Source organism: Quercus suber, unplaced genomic scaffold (assembly GCF_002906115.3).
Source record: "Quercus suber isolate HL8 unplaced genomic scaffold, Cork oak 2.0 scaffold_322, whole genome shotgun sequence".
Classification (NCBI taxonomy): Eukaryota; Viridiplantae; Streptophyta; class Magnoliopsida; order Fagales; family Fagaceae; genus Quercus; species Quercus suber.
In genome coordinates, this window is record NW_027069776.1 from 224,224 (window position 1) to 246,602 (window position 22,379).

General features: G+C 38.1%; 1 protein-coding gene and 1 long non-coding RNA gene across 2 annotated transcripts; one reads left to right on the top strand and one right to left on the bottom strand.

Annotated features, from left to right (window-relative positions):
- Window positions 1–2,520: 2,520 nt before the first annotated feature.
- On the top strand, window positions 2,521–5,256 carry LOC136071534 (uncharacterized). The gene is made up of 5 exons (XR_010632832.1): window positions 2,521–3,043; window positions 3,122–3,257; window positions 3,774–3,873; window positions 3,985–4,130; window positions 5,082–5,256. It is a non-coding gene; the product is annotated as an uncharacterized LOC136071534 (long non-coding RNA).
- Window positions 5,257–14,644: 9,388 nt separating this feature from the next.
- LOC136071527 (uncharacterized) lies at window positions 14,645–16,015 on the bottom strand. The gene is made up of 2 exons (XM_065782951.1): window positions 15,424–16,015; window positions 14,645–15,318 (listed from the first exon to the last, which is right to left on the bottom strand). The coding sequence occupies exons 1-2, from the start codon at window positions 16,013–16,015 to the stop codon at window positions 14,645–14,647; spliced, it is 1,266 nt and encodes a 421-aa protein (XP_065639023.1).
- Between the last annotated feature and the right edge of the window lie 6,364 nt (window positions 16,016–22,379).

Consider the following 22,379-nt stretch of genomic DNA (forward strand, 5'->3'; position numbering starts at 1 on the left):
AAAACATGAGATTTTGCGTTTGAGAGATCGCAATTTCTAGTAAGATCACAGTGCCAAACGCACACGTATTTGCGTTTTTAATAAAAACGCGCGTTAAGGCTTTTGAAACAGCCTATCCAAACGAGCTCTAACTCATGGTATAGTAAAAATATTTCTTTGTAGCAATATTATGTACTATTATCTTTTCTATTTTTTTCTTATATCATTAATGTTCATTTCATATAGGTATAGGCCTACTATGATTCTTTTTGGATGGAATGAATACTCGGTACACTGCACATATTGTTGGCTTTGCTCAAAGGGTTTGGTATTGGATTTGACAATTAGATAAATTATCCTAGATATCTATCTCTAATCATCATTAGCTTGTAACCCCATGGATATACATAGATACATTTAAAGATATACAATAAAATGCATAATATAATTCCTATATATATAATTTAAATACTATTGATAGTCATTTTTATATTTTGTTAACTCTTTAAAAAAAATTGTAAGGATATTATTAGGTATAAAATGTAAATTATCCATTTTTTTAAAATTATTGTGAAGCACTTTTTTTTTTTTTTTTTACAATTCATTTATTCTAGACTCTTTAGTTTTTGTATTTAATAACTCACTTGGATGAATATTTATGATGTGGTCCCCTATTTGATTCTAAAATTAAGAAACAAAACTCTTTGAGAATAAATAATTTAAGACACATGCCACAAAATTGGAACTTTAATTTGAAATTCTAATTTGAGTTTCTCTTAGCTTCACCTATTATATATATATATATATATGGATAGATAAATATATAGATAGATAGATATATAGATTATACAAAAACCTCTTCATTTTAATTTCTTATTAATTAAGATCATGTCTAAGTGCATTGTCATTTTTTTGGGTACTGTTGAAACTCTTTTTAATTAAGAACTAAGGGTAATTACCAATATATATATATATATATAATTATTTTACCTAGATGGATTTCTTCTTTTGTATGTAACCCATGTGAATGATTTTTTTGGGGTTTGCAAATGTGGTGCTTAGCTTATACCATCAATCAATATATATATATATATATATATATCTATATATATATAAATGACAAAGCTGAGAGAAAGTGAATGCCTACAATTAAGGACGTGTTGACAAATCAGAAAAGTGACGTCACTTAAAAAAGCGACACATTGTATCGTTTAGCAACGCTATAGTACCGTTTAAAAGCCTCTGGTTATAAAAGGAAAACTAACCGGTTACGATACTCCCAAAAAAAACACTTGCGATACTGAGAACGAAGGAGGAGAGAGAGATCGAGAGATTAAAAACTAAACCGAAAACATCACATAGATCAAGATGAAGAAGAGTCGTACAGTCTCTTTCAATATCCCCAAACTCTCTCTCTTCTCACGAACCCAAATCTTTTTCTTCAAGAATATTCAATCCCTTCAATCTAGGCTCCAGGTTTGTTCTTTAATTCAATCTTTTTCCATTTCAAGATTCACGTATTTGTTTCTTGCTCTCTATATTATTGAATTCCTCAAATTTTAAATTTTTTTGAAAAATCAGATTTGAATCGATCTTTGTGTGTGTGTATAGCGAACGGAGAAAGGAGAGAGAGATCGTGAAAAAAGAGAGACAGAAAATAGAGAGACAAAGATAGAGAGAAGGGTGCCACCCATATCTTCTGCCATCACCATAAGGCGCCAACCAGATCTTCTGCCACCGCCGTAAGCCTCCACGGTAAAGTTCTGTTTTAAATTTAAAAAATAGGGTTTTTGGTTTTATTTGGAGAATCAATTGGGTGTTAATTATGATTTAGATTGGTATTTTGGGTCAGAGTTGGTTTTGATTAATAGATTGGTATTTTGGGTCAGAAATAGAGAGAGGCGATGAAACAGAGAAAGGCGATGAGTACACGAAGAAAGAAAGAGCAGAGAAAGAGAGAGGCGACGAAATCAAAAAGCTTCAAAAAACAATTTTGCAGACCCAAAACCTTGGCAGAACGGTAAACAGAGAAAGCACGGAGTGGGGACTGGGTAGGGAAAAATCTGCCACCATCAGAGAGACAGGCCGTGTACCCATAACTGGTAAAGTTAATGTATTTGTTTTTTTTCCTTTTCCTTTTCGTTTTTAAATCTGGGAATTGAATATAATTTAGGTTTGAATTTCTTGGTTGGATTGGTTTAGATTTAGATTTTTTAATAATTTACTCAGGAATTTGGATGAGAATAGGTTTTGCTTTGCCTATTTGGGTTGCATTCGTTTTGGGTAACTGCCTACATTATATTGTATCCCAGCATTAACACCGTTTGGCAGTCTTTGTGTATATATTTAAAAAAAAAAACGTAAAAAAAATAAAAAAGGGAAGGAGAAACCTAGAGATTAGAGAAAGGGAAGGAAAGAAAAAAAACTTACGTGTGGAACAGTCATCGTCATCATCACATCCCTTGCCAGACTTAGACCATCAGATTGCCGAACCGACATCAACAAAGGTAAATTTTTTCCTCAATTTTGTAGGTTTGGGTATAAAACATTACTTTTAATTAAGTTTTTTTGTTGGGTAGGTTTAGATTTGATTCGTTTTTGTTTTGGGTTTTTGGATTCTCTATCAAAATGTTTGTTTTCTCAATTTTAGATATTTGCTTTTGTTTTGTTTTTGTTAGTTTTTTTAGATTACAGAAATCACTAAAAATATTGATTTTGGTTTGGGTACTTCTGTTTCTAATCTTAAGGAAATTGTTGGGATTAAATAAGAATAGGATTGAATGTTGCATTGATATTTATTTTAGGTCTTTTTACCGTATGAAAAACTTGATTCCATTATGAAATAAAAAAAACTAGATTCAATTTCGCCTCTATCCTCCCCCTCCTCCTTTTAGGCAAAATCAAAAGCAAATGGAAAGCGGGATGGTTATCTCAATCTATGCCAATCTGACTGCTCCTCTTTCAGGTTCTTACATTTTCCACCGTTTCTTATATTACTAATGATTTCCACTTCTTTACTTTACTCTTTCAGATTTCAGGAGGCATATACACGGGCCAATCTGTGGTAAATAAAATCTATTTTTGATTTTTCCTTCAAATTTTGAGTTTAACTAAATGCTAATTGATTTTTTATTTTGGGCAGAGAGTTGTTCCTACGGATATTAACGGAAGGGAAAAAGTGTTCCCCTGGAGTACAATTGATAGTCGATGAGTGCATTCAAAAACTCAACCACTATTGCACTGTTGATGATGTTCAACTACGGTCCAATCCTAGAAATGCAAGTTATATACATATATGTTCACTTTTATCTAATCTTGGCCTTCTTTAAGTTTTATCTTTGAAATGAATTTTTGTTTCATATTAATAATCAAATTCTACATTGATTTGTTCATTTATGTGTTGGTATTTTTATGTTATATGCAAAGCAAAAACTGATAATTCGATGTAATTATGGACATACCGAGTGCACATAAATTGTGTGTTCTTACTAAAACAACAACATCAACCAAGCATTAATCCCAAAATTTTGGGGTTGATATGGACATGGATCACACAGTGATATGTCGATTCTTAAAAAAAAATTAAGCAATGATACGTTGGGGATATAGGGATTAAATCAATTAATATATTTAGGTGTATTTTATTTTTATTTAAAGTATAGGGATTTTGGAGTGTTCATGCTTCTGAGGCTATAGATCTTTAGAGGGTCGGCCATGTATTCTTTTCTGCCATTCTAAATTGTTTGTCTTAATTTTTTTTTTTTCTACTTTTAAATTGATGCCATGTGTTATAGTGATACAAGGGCTTAAGTTGATGATGAAGATACAGCAATGATGAACATTATCAGGTCTGATGATTGGGTCACCATTAAAATCACAAACTAGACAATGATGGTGAATTCCTTATCCACATCTCTCATTGTTTAGGTTTTTCTTATTCACTTTCAATTTTAAATAAATTTTTACTTAAAACTTTGAAGAAACATTCAATGCTTTTTGCAACAGGAATCAACTATGCTGATATGACGAATTAGCTTTTGCGTCATTGGCTCCATCTGATGAATCAGTACCTAGCAGCTCTAGAAAGAAGTCCAAGTGATGATTGCCATGTTCATGCAATACAAAAAACACCATTGTTTCTGCCAGAAAGGGTATGATCAATTTGAAAATTTTACATGCTTTTAATACTGTTGGAATCATGGACAGTGATTCAGGCTTGAAATATGTTTATGAGAAATTCTATTTACATCATTTATAGAAAGTAATTTGTACAAGGAAAAGTTATAAAGTAAATGCATAATATATTCCTAAGGTAATTGCAAAGATCAAAGTCAGACATTGGGCATGATATTAGGGGCAATCTATCATGCTTTATCTGTAGTAAATTAGCTCCTTGATTTAAGCATTGAGGCTGAGAATTTGGCTTCTGTTTGTTGCCATATTGGAATTGAGGCATGGGCTGCAAGTGTGCTTCATTACTTAATATACATCTTTCTTCTTCTAATTTATATTTGATATTTGATTTGCCAATTATGTTGCTCCTTAAATGTTTTTGAAGTGACGTGGTTATACATTTTTTTTCCTTTAATTTTGATCTTATTGTTCCTCCCTTCCTGCCTATTTTTTATGTGAATATTTATCTTTCAAGTTGTTTGTTCTTTAAAATGGAATTAAAAATTCAATGATTGAATTGTGTGTAAGGGCCACTCTCACTTGATTATTTAGCAAAAAAGAATGTGGGTCTTACATAACTTTATTCAATGTGAGTTTAATCTTTGTGAAATTAGGGTCAAGGACTTAGCATCTTTGCAAAATGAACAATGTTGTATGTCGAATCTTTGAGATGAAAAATATAGCATTTTTATTTTTATTCAATATTGTCTAATAGTTGCTTCTTCTTTTCTCCGGCAATAGACTTAAACAATTATTCAATAATTGGGGGCACAACTTAACTAAACGGAAACTAAGAAATTTTATTAATCGTTCAATTTCTTATTGGGGTGTACCTCTCTGTTGCTGCCTTTGGAAGGAGAAGCAAACATTTTTTTTATTGATCATATTTTATTTGAGAATAAGTCTAATAGAATGTTGTCTTTATGTAGTGCTTTTGGAAGGAGAGAAGTGCTAAGAAACAGAGTCTGCAACAACATTGAAGCAGATGAAAAATTTTCCTATTCTCAGGCAAATCATGGTCCTCATGGAAGCTTCAGGGTCTAAGAAAGGCAAATGGATTGGTGTTTCATTTCAGTGTAAGAATTTGAAGAAGTTCCAATATGTTCATGGCTGTCAAAGTTGAAAAGTGCATAGGAAGACTATTGCTATATTGTTATCTTTGAGGGTTCTCCCTATCAAAGTCATGAGAGAATTTGTAGAACAAGCTTCTTTATTTTTTATTCTATATATTTTTCTTTTGGACTTAGGTTCCATGTAAGGTATTATTTTGTCTAATAGATGTTTGTTGTACTCCCCTTGGCCTATTTTTAAATTGGTACAAACTGTTGAACATAAACTATATAGGACCTATAATACTTTTCAAAGTTGCTATGTCAAGGCCTTAGGCCTTCACTTGGTATCAATTTGGTGGGCAGCAGGTGTTTGTTGAAAGTTGTGAGTATTGGCACTTGGAGCTAAGTGGTTTGTAAATGTTGTAAGGGAACCTAAGTTTAAACAAGCACCTGGTCTTCTCTTTTGGTTCTTTGGGCGTCTCTTCAAGTCTTAATCCTTTGTTGTCATGCTCTTGCACTTTTGTTCTTAAGAGTTGGTCTGTCTCTGCCTCTCTTTCTATATTGCATTCTATAGGAATTTTGTTTCACTCTTGATTTCTCCGTCTCCATCGAAATGATTTTTAGTTTTGATATTTGGCTCATATGGTTATGATTGGTAGGAATAATTGTATTTGGTGAGTGATTAGTTTCTCAGATCTTATTATTGTCAAATTAGATGCATTTATATTTTATGGTGATGACCTTAGTATTTCATTTTGAGTTTTGATTCCAGAGTCATGTGGATAAAACAAAGTACTTGAAGTAGTTGAGGTCTCAAAGGATATACATGATTCTAAAGAGAATTTACCATCTATCAATTTCAATGACAAGATTCTAAACTGCAAGTATAGGTGCACAATCCAAACTCTGTATGAGTAACAATGATTGTAGTTTGTGAACCAAATATGTTGGAGAGATTGTAATAGAACTTGAAATTTCACTTTAAACTCTTAATTACAATTGCATTTTTGGTCCATTCTATTGTTTTATTTATTTATTTATTTTAAACTATTTCTGATAATAATATTATACTCAATCCATCTTTATTTAATCAACCTATTGTTTGAGACTTCCTGTTATAGAAAGCACACAAATTTGAAATTCATACTTAAATTTAAGACCCTTGATAGGAAAAAATTATATTCATTTAATTAATCATTAGCTTTTAGTTTTATCTAAGTATAATATATTAAGTTGATTGTTTCCTGATTCATAAAATGATCCCGTGCATTGCGCGGGTTAAATGCTAGTATATATAAAAGCAGAGGCCTCATGCAAAAGTGCATGAGGTTCTGCCATGTGGCACTTTGTATGGGTACTTTTTAGTTTAGCCTTTCACCTCCCATCTTTTTATCAATGATTAGTTTAAGCCATAAATGTAGAAAATTAAAAGATTTGGTTCTACTCCCTTTTCTAACTTCTTAAACTCTTCCACTTTTAGTTTCATTAATTTAAAAAATGATGGGTTTTCTCCATTCAATATTAGTTTTCATGTTCTTTTATATAAATTCCAGTTTCACAAAATATCAAAAGGCCAAAAGAAAAATAAGACTAGAGAGATAGAGAGACAGAGTGAGAAATTAGTGTAAAAAAGAGTATGAAATTGCCTTTGGTTTTAGGTGCATATGCTCTAAACTCCTTAACAACACTATCAAAGCTTGATACAATGCTTTCAAAACATATGGGGTTTCTCAAAGGTGTGTGTTTTTTGTTTTTATTTATATTTTTGGAAAGTGTTTAATCTTTGTAAGTGATTAAGGTACTCAAGTGTAAGTAAACTCCTTAACAACACTATCAAAGCTTGATACAATGCTTTCACAACATATGGGATTTCTAAAAGGTATGTGTTTTTTGTTTTTATTTATATTTTTGAAAAATGTTTAATCTTTGTAAGTGATTAAGATACTCAGATGTAAGTAAACACATTAACAACACTATCAAAGCTTGATACAATCTTTTCACAACATATGGGGTTTCTAAAAGGTGTGTTTTTTGTTTTTATTTATATTTTTGTAAAGTGTTTAATCTTTGTAAGTGATTAAGGTACTCAGATGTAAGTAAAATTAAATGTAAGATACAAAATAGTATAAGTTTATATTTATGTAAGGACGCAATTTGGTTCCCCAGCCCATATGATAAATGAACTTAGGCCCAAAAAGCCCAATACAATGAATTTGTAGAGAGTGGGTTGGAAAATTGGGCTTTAATAAATCAATCAACAAATAAAGTGAATTCAGATGACAAGAAAATGTAGATAGACTAGTTTAATCTAAAGAAAATTGTCCACAGCACAGTCCGAGAAGATCAGTTCTTATATATTGATTCTTAAGTTTGATTACAAGTTCAGTTTTTGATTGTTACAGTGTTTCTCTCTCTATTTCCCGATCCCCTTCTCTTAGGACCTTCCTCCTATTTTATACCACACTCCCCTCTCATCTCTACCCTCCACATGGACATTAGATTACTTGTGTTGATACTTGTCCCATCAGCACCCTCCTGAAGTCTTTGGGGGTAACTGTAAGGCTGAAAAGCACTGTTCAAATATCACTTCCTCATTAATGCGGTCAGAGAGTTAGCTATAGAACATTTAATGCGGTGGTAACAGCTTTCCCCCAAATATTTCTCAGCTCCCATTTTGTCCTGTACGATTACAGTGCATATCCTTATCAGCAGAACCACCTGAAATGTCACTTCGGATAATAGAACTCACCTTTTGCCCCCTTCTTCGTTCAGTTGAGGTGATACTCCTCCTCGGCCTACCTCTATCATTATAGCTAGCTCGAGAAGTTCAAAGTCTTACGTCTTCCTTACTATTGATCTATTCTCAGACCACTAAGCCTCCCTGGACAAGGCTAAGGCCCAACATATATTTTTGGGCCCATTGCCCCTACAATTTCCATGTTCAATTATTATTTTATTTTTAATCTCTTGGCATGTATATTTAGTTTTAAGAATTAGAAATTATAAACCTTAAATCTTAGATGTTTAGCCTTCAAAAGTTCACATGTTTTCTTTTAAAAAATAAATAAATACTTCTAAAAAAAAGGCAAATAATAAACACCTGATCAAACAAAAAAGGGCATATAGTGACATTTTTAGAGTCTAATTAATTATGGTTATGGATATATTGTGTTACAATTTTTTTTCATTCATTATTTTAGTGACATATATAGTACATAATCGAAATTAATTTTCCAAACATTATTAAACATATGAGTATTATAAAATAACTAATAACGAACATATGAGGACATCCACTAGTTTAGCAAAATTTTAGACATTTTAATATATATTAACTAAGTCATATAAAAATATTTTAGCATTTATTTTTTTAAAATTATTAATAACATATTAATACTGTAGAGAGGGAAAATTCCCAACCTATCATAAGCTGACACGTCACACTACCAAATCCACAAAATACAACCAATTACAAAGCTCTATGTATTGTGCTAGGTTTTGCTATTACTACTCAAAAACCAATAGAAATTTGCCAAGTGTCATGCAAAAACCAATCACACATCAACACATGTAAGCGATGACATAATCAGCCTCGCACGTGTAAGTGATAACATAAGCAGACCAATTAGGCTGTGACATGTGTCACCAATCAGACTCCGCCACATGTCGCTCACCCACCCCCAAACTCCTATAAATAGAAGCCTTCCTAAAACATTTAAGAGGAGACCAAGACATCTCAGGAAGGACCTTGAAGACATCTTGAGTTCAGAAGTCCAGAAGCTCTGCTGGAATCAAGCCCTGAAGCCTCCAGCAACTTCAAGAACTTCAACCTTCAAATACGAAGAGCATTCGAAGCAGAATCATCCAAACTACCTGCCTAGATCTCAAAGTTCACTGGAATCAAGCTCGAAAGCCTCCAGAAATCTCAGAAAACTCCAAATCAACGAAGCTTTATGGACTCAAGCCTTTAAAGCACCGAAGAACTTCCACCACAAAACCTTCAACTACGAAGAACATTCGAAGAGGAATCATATTCCTAGATCTCAAAGTTTACTGGAATCAAGCTCAAAAGCCTCTAGAAACCTCAACAAACCACAAATTAGTGAAGCTCTACGAATTCAAGCCTCTAAAGCACCAAAGAACTTCCACCACAAACCCTCAAAATGGAAGAACACATGAAGAACATGAATAACACGAAGAACACACAAAGAACATGAAGAACAAAGAATTTCTAATAAGCTCATAGCCAGAGATTAATTGTAATTCCGTTTCAAAGATCTTCGATCCATTCCTCAGCCAAATTGAAGTATATTTGGTGTTCAAATCAAAATCACATTATCACAATTCCAATCAACAAATATTTCAAAGAGATCGAATCAGAGGATCACTTTTTTGTAATCACAGAGAATTGTACCACACAATCATCAATACAAATTCGCATTTGTGAAACTATTTTACTTATTTGATTTATTTCGAACTGGGAAATTTAGTCGTCCACAAATACATAGAATGTAATTTTTTTTTTTTTTTTGGTTCATATCAACTTTTCATTAACAGATTTTCTATTTAAATAGTGATTTAATGCTTAACTATATATATACACACACGCACATATACATATATATATATATATATTTGAAATTTTTACTAAGAGGAAAATTTTCAACATTTTCATGTGCCATTATAGGTGATGATGCTGAAAATATCACCAGTGAGCCACACAATACTCGCACACTTGAAATATCACCTGCACGACAAAAAGAGAAGACCTAACAAAGAGCACCGGTGCAGTGTCGGCCAAATACCCTCCGAAGGTCAAGTTAGAACTTCTTACAACTCTAGAATGCTAGAGAGGGGTTAATTATGCGTACCTTGATTTGTGAGGGTATTGGGGCTTTTATAGTAGTAGAGGGTTGACCATTTCTTCCTTAGGTAGAAGTCATTTTCTTATAGGAATCCTTATAAGCGTATATTGCGGAATCTTTTCCTTATAGGAGACTAACAAGTCATTTCCTTATATATTAATGTGTGGTGGCTAAGCCAAGTCAAGGTTACATTAGAACCGTCAGCTTATCTTATTCCCTTCAGCCATATCAGTGTTAGCTTTTTGATGGTGTCAGCCCCTTTGGTGTGCTTCACGAACTCCCTTTCACACCCCTATCAAATCTCTGCCCCCCAGCTTTAGGGTCTTCAGCTTTCCCCCCTAACTTTTCCTATCAACTTAAGCTGTAGGCTTCATATTATGAGCAAAGCCGACGGGTTAAATTTGGAGTGCCTTGTATGCTATTATTTTACTTATTAGTTGCCCCCTAATCCATATCCTCGTTAGTTTAAACTGACGGGTTATAGAGTTATATTTTTCCTTTTAGCCAGGAGAGAGAAAATCATTCATAGGTGATTCCTCGAGCAGCCATTATTAAATGCTCGGATACGTGGCGCATTTTGGTTGGCTCCGCTTCTGGACGAGGGTGTTGCTTCGTCTTCTGTGCATTTCCCCTTTATATATAACCCGGCTCTTCTCCTCATTTCTCCCATTTCATCTTTGCTGATTCCTTGAGAGAAGACTTGTCGCCTTTGTTCTGTCAATTCACCTACATCGTTGCTTGTATTGCTGCCGTCGCTTTCAAAACTGCCACTCGTTTTAAGAGATTCGTAAGGTTTTTTTTCTTTCTATATGTTTTATTCCGATTAATTTCTCTATAGCGAGGTCGTCATCTTAGGTGCTTAGAATGAATCTGTTACTTATAGGTAGTCAGATGTTAAGTGACATGTCGAGTAGTAGGTCAGGAGGAAGTAGTAGGTGATGAAGGTGAAGTTGAGGAGGAAGAGGAAAGGGATTGTGACGGAGATTCAGGTTTTAGCCGACTGCTCTTAACCCTGTCAGCTTATATATATATATATATTATTATTATTATTTTTGGAAGTGTTCTAATGTCTTCAAGTTGTTTTTCTTTTCAGCCAACATTTGCCCCCTTATAACTGACGAGTAGAGGGATTTTATCCGTCGGGTTCTAGATATTCCCTTAGAGGAACGAAAGTGTCGAGACTTAATCACTCTTTACACTCTTTACACATAATGCAGGGGTCCAAGTCTGACGCCTACAGCTCGCAAGTTAGAAGAATTTTCTTGCCATCGTAAGTAGTTTTTTCTATCGTTCCGTCACTTAATCTCTTACCGTCAATTCTCCTCATGCGTATCTGCTATCTTTGTAGAGATTAAGGCAGCTAAGCAACGGATAAGGGCTGTTGCTGCTCGTCAAAAGGAGGAAAAAAAGGCGAAGGGGGAGTTGGCATCTTCGTCAGCTCCCAAAGCCATCACCAAGGGCTCGTCGAAGAGGAAACCCAACGGGAAGGATGGCCATCCACTTAAAAAGGTGGCCATCACTCCTGGAGACGAGCCCCCAAAGAAGTCACCCCCTAAATCAGGCTGTGAAGTAGGAAAGGGAGTGATGACTTCTTCTGGTCCCATCATTGAGGGACCCCGTTGCCTGTTGACGCACAAAGATTATGCTATCGAAGAAGTTGAATCTTTCATAAAACCGACGGATATAGATCTTTGTGCTCAGTTGGAGACGGAGGACTTGGGGGTGTCGGCTCTATTTGATCTAGCATGGGTAAGCTGTCTTCCCTAGCTAGCTTTCCTCTTATCTTTTTCTTGTTTATTGACTAACGGCTATGTCCTTCTTAGGCCTTGGTACGTGTAAAAGCACTCTAGGACCGGTGTGTGACCAAGGAAGGTGTCGTCACTCGTGTCTGGAAACATAATGCCAACTTGTTGAACCAGCAGGGGCAATACAAGGAGGCCGTCCGTCACCTGAACATTGAGTTGAAAGAGACAAAGGAGAAGTTGGAAAAGGCGGGTCGTCAGAAGGAAAAGTTAGAACAAGAGCTGTCGACCCTTTGTGAGCAGGTGGAGACGGCTAGAGCTGACGCGGTCCAAAAATTCAAGGTGTTAGATTCCTTTATCTATTCTTGTGGTGGATACTACGGTACTGGATTTGATGACTGCCTCAAGCAAGTTGTATCAGCCTTTCCTTAGTTGGATCTATCTGGGATCACCTTGGATGATCCCCTACCGATGACACCTACTGATGATGCTGTCGTTGTTGAAGGTGATGACTCCAAAGATGCCCCTCTACCTAAAGATAGTGGTGTTGTTTTAGCTCAACTTGCTGCAAATCCTCCCGTCACTACTTCCAACCCTTCTATTGAGGATCTAAATGTGGAAAACTCTCTTGTTCCAAAAACTTCAAGTGACACTCCTGCTGCCTGGCCATAGCTCCTCTTTTTTTCTTTTTTATATTTTGTTTAAGTTGCAAACAATGTTTCTAAGTGCCCCTTTGTTTTTGGGGTGTTTGTTTGTAAGTGAAATGCTCTCGTTTGTGATGCTTGGTAACCATCGTTTTTAACATGTATGCATTGTCATTTGTCTTTGTGCTTCTCTTTCTTAGAGGTGTTTGCTTTGTAGACTTAACGGCTATTTCCTAGTCGTAGGCTGGGCCCGTCAGCCTAGGCGTGGATCACGATTTAATGGTTCTGATTCGCCATTTTCATGCATGATTATGGACCCGTCTATTTTTATAATGCCGTTAACTTAGTGAAGCCGTTAGCTTCAGCGACCATTTTTATGTGAAGGGTACTCTAGTGGAGCCGTCAGCTCCAGTGACCTTGCCTACTTTATTAAGTAATGGGTTCATCTATTTTATTGACTAACGAACCCATTTACTTAATAGACTTTGATTTTCCTTTTAAGGGATTTTAATCATCATTTCATTCTTTTAGGGTGAAGTCGTCCGTGTCATGGGCTAATGTTGGACTTATTTGTTTTAAGGGTATGATAAGTCCGTCGACTTCATAACCTTGTCTACGTTATGGACTGAACTTATCCTTTTTATAATCCCATCCTTTTGATGAGCCCATCATTTTTACGGGACCGTTAGTTTTATAGCCTTGTCCATATTGTGGACTCGGTGAGCTGATCTTTTTATAATCTTGTCACTTTGATGAGCCCGTCAGCTTTGTTGGCTGAAACTTTTTCATCCCTTTAGGATAAATTGATGCTATGTAGTTTTGGACAATGAAGTCATCTGTTTCTTATGGATTTGTCCGTATTTGGACTTGGTTTTTCACCCATTAAAAGGGTTTCAACCATACTTCATCCTCTTAGGATGGATTCGTCTAACTTATGGACTCAAAGTCACCCACTTTTGTGGGCTTAAGGTCGCCCACTTTAGGGACTTTGAATCTTTCACATTTTATGGACTTAAGGTCGTCCATTTTTTGTGAACCATAAACTTATATATATATATATATATAATAAATTAAAAAATTTTTAAAAAAAAGTAGTTCTTAAAAAAAACCTGCCCTTTGGGCTTATTGTAGCAAAAACTAAAGTAAATGATAAATTTGAGGAGTGTAACTAAAATTCACTACGGCGAACTGTAAATAAAAAGAGGGTGTGTTGTTCCCCATGTTGTCACTTCTACTGGTAGTACTTTCATAAGTGCTCGGCATTCCAAGAATGTGGCAGCTTCCGTCCGTCTAACGTCTCTAGGTTGTTGATGCCCCTCCTCTGCCATGCCGTGACTCGATAAAGTCTTCCCAATTTGGGCCGAGTTTCCCTTAGGTTGGGTCTCTTATAGTGCCCATGACTTTCCTCAGAACGAGGTCTCCAACTTGGAAGTTTCTATGTCGGACCCGGGAATTGCAGTGCTTGGCCATGCAGTCCTAGTACCTCACGAGCCTTTGTTCCGCTGTCACCTTGACTTTGTCTACTAGATCGAGTTATAGACGTATAGCCTCGTCGTTCTTGCTCTAGTCATGGTTGTGCACCCTGTAGCTTGTGAGTCCAACTTTAGCTAGGATGACTACTTTGTTCTCGTATGTTAGTCGAAATGGTGTCTCTCATGTGGGCGTCCTCTCATTGTCCTGTATGCCCAAAGTATACTTGGCAGCTCTTCAGGCCATATACCCTTTGCCCCCTCGAGCCAAGTCTTGATAATCTTGAGTAAGGATCGGTTCGTGACTTCGACCTGTCTGTTAGCTTGAGGGTGGGCGAGGGAGGAGTAGTGGTTTCGTATCCCCAACTACGAGCAAAAGTCCCGGAAGGAGTCGTTTTCGAATTGCTTCCCGTTGTTTGAAACTAAGACTCTAGGGATGCCAAACCTGCATATGATGCATCTCCAAACGAAACTCTGCACGTTCTTCTCCGTAATGGTGGCCAAGGCTTCAGCTTCCACCCATTTTGTAAAGTAGTTGATGTCTACTACCAGGAACTTCAGCTGTTGTATCGCTGTAGGGAATGGTCCCATAATGTCTAGTCCCCATTGAGCAAACGGCCATGGGGCCGTCATTAGGGTCAATTCTTCGGTTGGTCATCTAATGATATTGCTGAACCTTTGGCACTTGTCGCAGGTCTTGACATAAGCCTTGGCAACCTTCTACCTGGTGGGCCAAAAGTACCCTACTCGCACTAGCTTATGCACTAATGATCTTGACCCTGAATGATTTTCGTAGATTCCTGCGTGTACCTCTCTCATGATGTAGTCTGCTTCTTCAGGACCTAAGCATCTTAGGTATGGGTGGGAGAAACCTCTTTTATACAAGACATCTCTTATTAAGACAAATCTTGCTGCTTGGACCTTTAGCTTTCTCGTGGCCTCCTTTTCATCTGGCAATACGCCGTTCTTCAAGTAAGAGACTAATGGCAGGGTCCAATTGCTTTTGGAGCCTATCTCCTGCACATCGATGGAATCTATAAGTGGAGAGGGTTGAACAAAAGAGAGTACATTATCCAGGGAATTCATATGTTCAGTTGAGGCGGCTTTGGCCAAGTGGTCGGCTTGCTCGTTTTCTCCCCTGGGGATCTGTATGATTTTGGCCTTCAGCTCGACTACCCTCTTCTTTGCTTGGTCTAGATACCTCTTTATTCTTTCGCCTCGACACTCGTAGTCCCCATTTATTTGGTTGGCGAAGACCTGAGAGTCGCAGTAAATGACCACGTTTACGACTCCTGCAGCTTTGGCAAGATCAAGCCCCGCTATTAAAGCCTCGTACTCTGCTTCATTATTGGTGGCAGGGAAATCGAGGCGGACCTTACGCTCGACCACGTCCCCTTCAAGTGACAGTAGTATGATGCCGGCTCCCCCAACTTACTTGTTGGATGATCCGTCTACATGTATGCTCCACTAAGGAGACTCCTTTACCCCCCTGTCCTTACCATTTGTGAACTCTGCTATGAAATCTGCGACGATTTGTCCTTTAATGGCAGTTCGTAGGAGATACTGGATGTTAAACTCGCTCAACTCTATGGCCCATAGTGCTAATCGACTAGCAACTTTAGGGTTGCTCATTGCCCGCTGTAAGGGCTTGTTGGTTAGGACAATCACCGTGTGGGCTTGAAAATATGGTTTGAGTTTGCGTGCCGCCGTAACCAATGCGAAGGTGAGTTTTTCCATGGGTGGGTATCTTTCTTTGGCACCGCAAAGTGCCCGGCTAGCGTAATACACGAGCTTCTGCACTCTTTCTTCTTCTCTGACTAAGGCGGCACTGATGGCAACAGGGGAGACGGCTAGATAGAGGAAAAGTTCCTCACTGGGCTGCGAGGGACTTAGTAATGGCGGGGAAGAGAGATAAGTTTTTAACTCCTCGAATGCTTGCTGACACTCGACAGTCCACTCAAAAGATTTCTTCAGTGTGCGAAAGAAGGGTAAGCATTTGTCTGTTGCCCTTGACACAAATCTATTCAGCGTCGCTATTTTGCTATTGAGGCTTTGTACTTCCTTCACATTTTTTGGTGGTGCAATCTCCATTATGGCTCGGATCTTGTCCGAGTTGGCCTAGATGCGCCTCTGCGACACCATGAATCCTAGGAATTTTCCTACCGTCACTCTGAAGGTGCACTTTCCTGGATTAAGCTTCATTTTGTAAGAGCAAAGAGTGTTGAATGTTTCCTTGAGGTCTTCCAAGAGATCTTCCTCCCTTCGACCTTTCACCAGCATATTGTCAATGTAGACTTGGACATCCCAATCTGTTGCGCGAACATCTTGTTCATAAGCCTCTGATACGTCGCGCCTACATTTTTTAGGTCGAATGGCATCACTTTATAACATAAAAGGCCTTAGCTAGTTATGAACAAAGTTTTCTCCTGATCAGTTTCATGCATTCAAATTTGATTGTAACCAGAGAAAGTGTCCATAAAGCTTAACAGCTTGTGCTGAGCTGTAGAATCTACTAGAATGTCAACCCATGGGAGGGGATAGCTGCCTTTGGGGCATGCTTTGTTCAGGTCGGTAAAGTCCACTCACATCCTCCACTTTTCGCTGGCTTTCTTGACCATTACCACATTCGCTAACCAGTTAGGGTAGTACACTTCCCTAATGAAGCTTGCCTCTTGTAGCTTACCGACTTCTTCTGCTATCGCTCGGTCTCGTTTTTGGGCAAAGACTCGCTTCTTCTGTCGGACGGGTAGACAGGATGGCGACACATTCAGCCTATGTACCATGACTGAAGGGTCAATTCCTAGCATATCCTCATGGCTCTAGGCGAACCCGTCCTGATTTTCCTTAAGGAAAGTTACGAGTGCTGAGCGAACCGCTGGGCTGGCGAAAGTACCGAGCCTGGTGGTCCTATTCGTCCTGGAGCTATCGAGGGGTATCTCCTCAAGCCTCTTTACAGGTTCTGCCCCCATCCGTTGTTCTTCTATACTCATGGTTTGCAAATGGTCGTCCATTTCCAACATTGCAATATAGCATTCGCGCAAGGCTATTTGGTCCCCTTGCAATTCCCTTACTCCGTATTCAGTGGGGAATTTGATCATCAGGTAATAGGTTGAAGCTACGGCCTTCTAGGAGTTAAGGGTAGGTCGCCCTATAATGGCATTGTAGGCAGAGGAGCAATCGACCACAAGGAATGTAACATCCGTAGTGATTTGTTGAGGATAATCTCCAATGGTGACCGATAATATGACCGCGCCTAAAGGGTACACTTTGGTTCCTCCAAACACGATGAGTGGAGCATTAGTTGGGGCTAGTTACTTTCTGCTAATCTGCATCTGTTGGAACGATGAATAGTAAGAATATCCGTGGAGCTTTCGTTATCAACCAAGACTCGGTACATGTTATAGTCTCCTACCTGGATGCCAACAACAAGCGCATCATCATGCGGATGGTGGAGACGTCAGGCATGTTCTTTTGAGAAACCAATAAGGGGGTTATCGACTCGCGGCATCTTCAGGACGACACCTATGAGCTGGACGTTCTAGATCATTCTAAGTTAAGTCTTTCAAGCCCTTTTTGATAGGCCGTTGGCGGTTGTGCCTCTTTACAATCATCCTTATGTCTCCCAAGGGCTGTCTCGGGTGTTCATTGTCTCATTGGGGAGCTTGCTATTGAGGGAGCAGATCTGTACTTTCCTTGCTAACAAACTTCTGCAACTTCCCTTACCTAATGAGAGCTTCAATTTGGTGTTTCAAGTCATAGCAGTCAGTTATGTCATGTCCATGGTCATGGTGGAAGCGACAGTAGTTGTCTTTGGACCGCTTGTTGGGATCTCCCTTCAGGTTTCTAGGGAAAGTCAATGTCCCTTCGTCCTTGAATTGCATTAGGACTTGGTCGATTCGGGTGGTCAGTGGAGTGAAGCTTGTGAACCTCCCTATAGGGGGCTTAGAGCGCCTATCATTCCGTCGCTCTCCGGTTCTCGCCATTTTCTGCCCTCTTTCCTGTCGGGTATCTTCCTGCCTTTCTCTCTTCTTGGGTTTTTCCTCGCGAGCTAGTAAAGCGTCTTTGGCATTCGTGTACTTGGTGGCCCTGTAAAGCACGTCTGACATAGTTTTCGGGTCATTCTTATATAGTGAAAATAAGAACTTACCCTTCCTTAGTCCATTCGTAAATGCTGCTACAAGTATTTTGTTGTCAGCCTCGTCAATCGAGAGTGCTTCCTTATTAAAGTAGGCTATGTAAGATCTCAGCATTTCATCTTCTCGTTGCTTGATACTCATCAAGCATGTAATAGACTTCTTGTACCGGTGCCCTCCAATAAAGTGCGAAATGAATTAGGTGCTTAGCTTTTTAAAGGTGCTGATGGAGTTGGGTGTCAACTGGCTAAACCAAATTCTCGCAGGGCCCTTCAACGTTGTAGGGAAAGCCCTATACATGATCTCGTCCGCTACTCCTTGAAGATGCATCAAGGTCTTGAAGGTCTCTAGGTAATCAAATGGGTCTTTGGCTCCATCGTAGCTCTCAATTTGCGGCATGCGAAACTTCTGCGGTAGAGGGAAGGAGTTGACAGAGGTGGTGAACGGCAAATTGGTTCGGCGGACTAAATCATCAAGGTTGCTAGACACCCGTCCTTTAAGGGCATTCATCATAAGGTCCATCCTTTCCTTCATCAATTGCATCTCCGTGACCATGTAAGGGGGGGAGCCGTATCAAATCCGAAGGGACGACTGGTTTCCTGTCGTTCAAGTCCCTTCTAGTTCCTTCTTTCAGCACTAGTCCCTTCTTAATTATCTCTTTGGTTATTCGGTGCTGCATTCTTCTGGCGCAGCTGCTCTTCCAAGTCGTAGTTTTGTTTGGTGAGGCGTTCCACGGTAGCGACAAGAGTTTGAACTTGTCTCTCGAGGGCGGTTGTTGGTGGTTCCTCTTCTCGAATGTCGTTTGTGGTTACCATTGAGCAAGTGAGCACCATGCAACTCTTTCGTTCGGGAAACTATAGTATGGCTTGCAGATCGCAACAAAATGTGTTTTCCACAAACAACGCCAACTGATGATGCTAAAAATATCACCAGTGAGCCATACAATACTCGCACACTCGAAATATCACCTGCACGACAAAAAGAGAAGACCTAACAGAGAGCACCAGTACGATGCCGGCCAAATACCCTGCAAAGGTCAAGTTAGAAATTCTTACTACTCTAGAGTGCTAGAGAGGAGTTAATTATGCGTACCTTGATTTGTAAGGGTATTGGGGCTTTTATAGTAGTAGAGGGTTGACCATCTCTTCATTGGGTTAGAAGTCCTTTGATTATAGGAATCCTTATGAGTGTATATTGCGGAATCATTTCCTTGTAGGAAACTAACAAGTCATTTCTTTATATACTCATGCATGGTGGCCAAGCCAAGTCAAGGTTACACTTGAACCGTCAGCTTATCTTATTCCCTTCAGCCATATCGGCGTTAGCTTTTTGATGGTGTCAGCCCTTTTGGTGTACTTCGCAGACTCCCTTTCACACCCCTATCAAATCTCTGCCCCCCAACTTTAGGGTCTTCAACTTTCCCCCTTAACTTATCCCGTCAGCTTAAGCTGTAGGCTTCATATTACAAGAAAAGCCGATGGGTTAGATTTGGAGTGCCTTGTATGCTATAATTTTACTTATCAATAGGTATAATTTGCACTTATCTTATTAAGATTATAAGATCAAGATGGGATATGATATAGATAATTGGATAGGATAGATATGGTTTTTTATAATAATTTTTTATAGAATTTCAAAGAAGACGAAGAAATCGACTCCTACTAAGCCTAAATAGCCCAAATCGATTAAGTCTCCTGCTTACTAAGAGAGCCAAGAGGACCATTGCTTGAGTCTATATAAATTAGATAAAAATAAGTGGTGTTTGTTTTTAGACAAAAGTTTAGGTCTTTGTGTATATGAAGTCTATGGTTTTAATGAAGGAAGTGTTTGGGTTTGCTTAGTCTTTTTTGTTTGTTTGTTTAGACATCAATGCTGAATGGAACTGACTTTTCTTTGCTTCATTTGCGAAATGGGTTGCTAATTTTTTAAAGTTTTATCTTGTTTAATCATTCATTGGCTTAATCAATTGTCGGTTACTGCTATTAAGTTCTTTTTTTTTCTTTGGGATAATTACAATAAACCCACCTGAGGTTAGGCCCATTTTCACTTTGCCTACCTGTGGTTCAAAACTTATCACTTTACCAACCTGAGGTCCCTTCCGTTATCACTTTACCCACCTAAAGTCCCTTCCGTTAGAGATCTGTTACCCATCTCTCCCTTTGCCATTAGAAGAACACATTTTTAGAGAAAAACAACCATAACACAAATCAAAAAGTTAGAGTTTGATATTAAAAACAAATGTATATGAATGTAAGAAATAAAATTCCAATCAACTACAAATCAAATTGTTTGAAATTAAAACAAGTACTACACCGGTGGTGGCTCTTTTGTACTTCAACATGATCTTCCCCTTCCACAAACTCATCAACAACCCAATCACCCAGGTCTGAGAGAGGAGAAAAACGATTATGAACCACCCATGGATACCGACCAAGGATCGGCGACACCACTGTCAGACTCGGAGCCTCAATTTCCGCCATCGTCGAGCTACCCACCATAACACCGGTGGACCCAGAGTCACAATAGCCTCGTCCATGAGTAACCTCGGCATTGGAGACTGAGCCTAACGAGAAACCCACCTTAACAGAGCTGAGAACCACCACGTCGGAGTTACTACAAGCCGCCAAGGCTTTTCAGGCCACTAGATGTCCAAGAACTCTCAACGGGATGGGTGCAAGAAGCCCTAATCATATCGCCGAGAAGCCCCTGTTCTGGGTTTGAAAATTTTTTGATCATGTGTTCTGGGTTGGGTCGTTGCTGCTGTTTGGTTTTTTGGCCGTTTGGCCGTTGGTGTTCTAGGTTGGGTCATTGTTTGAAGATCATGTTGAAGGGGAAGATCATGTTGATGAGTGAAGAGTGTTCTAGGTTGGGTCGTTGAAGGGGAAAAACGATTATGAACCACCCATGTGTTCTGGGTTGGGTCGTTTTTTGAAAAGTGAAGAGTGTTCATACCTCTTTTTTTATTTTGGTTTGGCCATTTATTTCACAACAGAGATCATTACACAGAACCATACCCTTGAACTCAACTCTAAAAACCCTCCAAGCTCTTTCAAAAAAATTCAAACCCTAACTTTTTGATTCGTGTTATATTTGTTTTTCTCTAAAAATGTGTTCTTCTAACGGCAAAGGGAGAGGTGGGTAACAGATCTCTAACGGAAGGGACCTCAGGTGGGTAAAGTGATAAGTTTTGAACCACGGGTAGGCAAAGTGAAAACGGGCCTAACCTCAGGTGGGTTTACTGTAATTATCCCTTTTTCTTTTTTTCTTTTTGAGTAATAAGTGGGACATTTACACATTTCATTTGAATTTATTGTGAGTTTTGGCTCTATCTTCACCACAGGTTGCCTCATCCTTTATAAAAAGAGTCTGCTAGCCTTCATTTTCCTAAACTTAAAGATAATAGTGGGAACTAAGGGCTATGTGTATAGATGTGCAATACATTTATGTGTGGAAGTGCATATTTGTGTATATGAGAATAAATTTCCGTGATGTGAAATGATATTGTTAGTTTAGTATTGGTTGGACATGTTGTTAAGCTAAGAAATATATCAGTTTTTAATTTAGTTCATAAACACACTTCCAAGATTGATATTTGATAATTGTTCATTTGACCTATTTTATGTACACAGACATGATTTGGATTGGGGTTCCTACAACATTTATTCAGAAAAATTTACCAAATTAGTAACTTTATAAAACATAACTTGCAAAATTTCAAAAGGTTTTTGTGAATTGGAAAACTCGTTAGTGGAAATATTTTTACCATGTTCCCCCAATTTCATCTTTGTCATTGAATTCGGCAGCAGGGTTATTTGACGTTCCTGTGTTTTCTGTTTTAATATTTCTTTTTGAAACCCCCCCCCCCCCCTGTTTGTGTGGTGGGGATGAATCTCTCTCTCTCTCTCTTTGGCAATTTTTTTTTGAGATACTTATTGAATTCTTGCCTACTTTGGTTAAAAAAAAAAGGCACGTGATGGACTTATTTCGTGTATTTCATGGAAAATTTGCTCAATATTTTATACATTTCAATTTCAGGACTGGTGGATAGTTTGCTCAATACTTTGTACATTCCATGTGTAATTTCAAATGGTGGATCTGATCATGCAAGACTCCCACGGCCTGACTGGTGAAACATGTGCTTAATGCTTGGATACCATTGCAAAAATCAACATAAGGACCTCAATGAGGTAAGTTATTATCTGAAACAATGATTTCTTCACCTATTCATACCAGCCATCAATTGGATTTTTGAGTTAAAATGAAAATTGAATGCACTCATTGACTTGTTTATCTGTTTTTGTTTAGAGGGTTTAAAATTTTAA

Coding starts and splice junctions, on each gene's coding strand:
- LOC136071527 (XM_065782951.1), bottom strand. CDS start 16,015: ATGGAGATTGCACCACCAAAAAATGTGAAGGAAGTACAAAGCCTCAAT. Junction 15,319..15,423: donor CATAGCAGAGTTCACAAATG/GTAAGGACAGGG, acceptor TGTCACTTGAAG/GGGACGTGGTCGAGCGTAAG.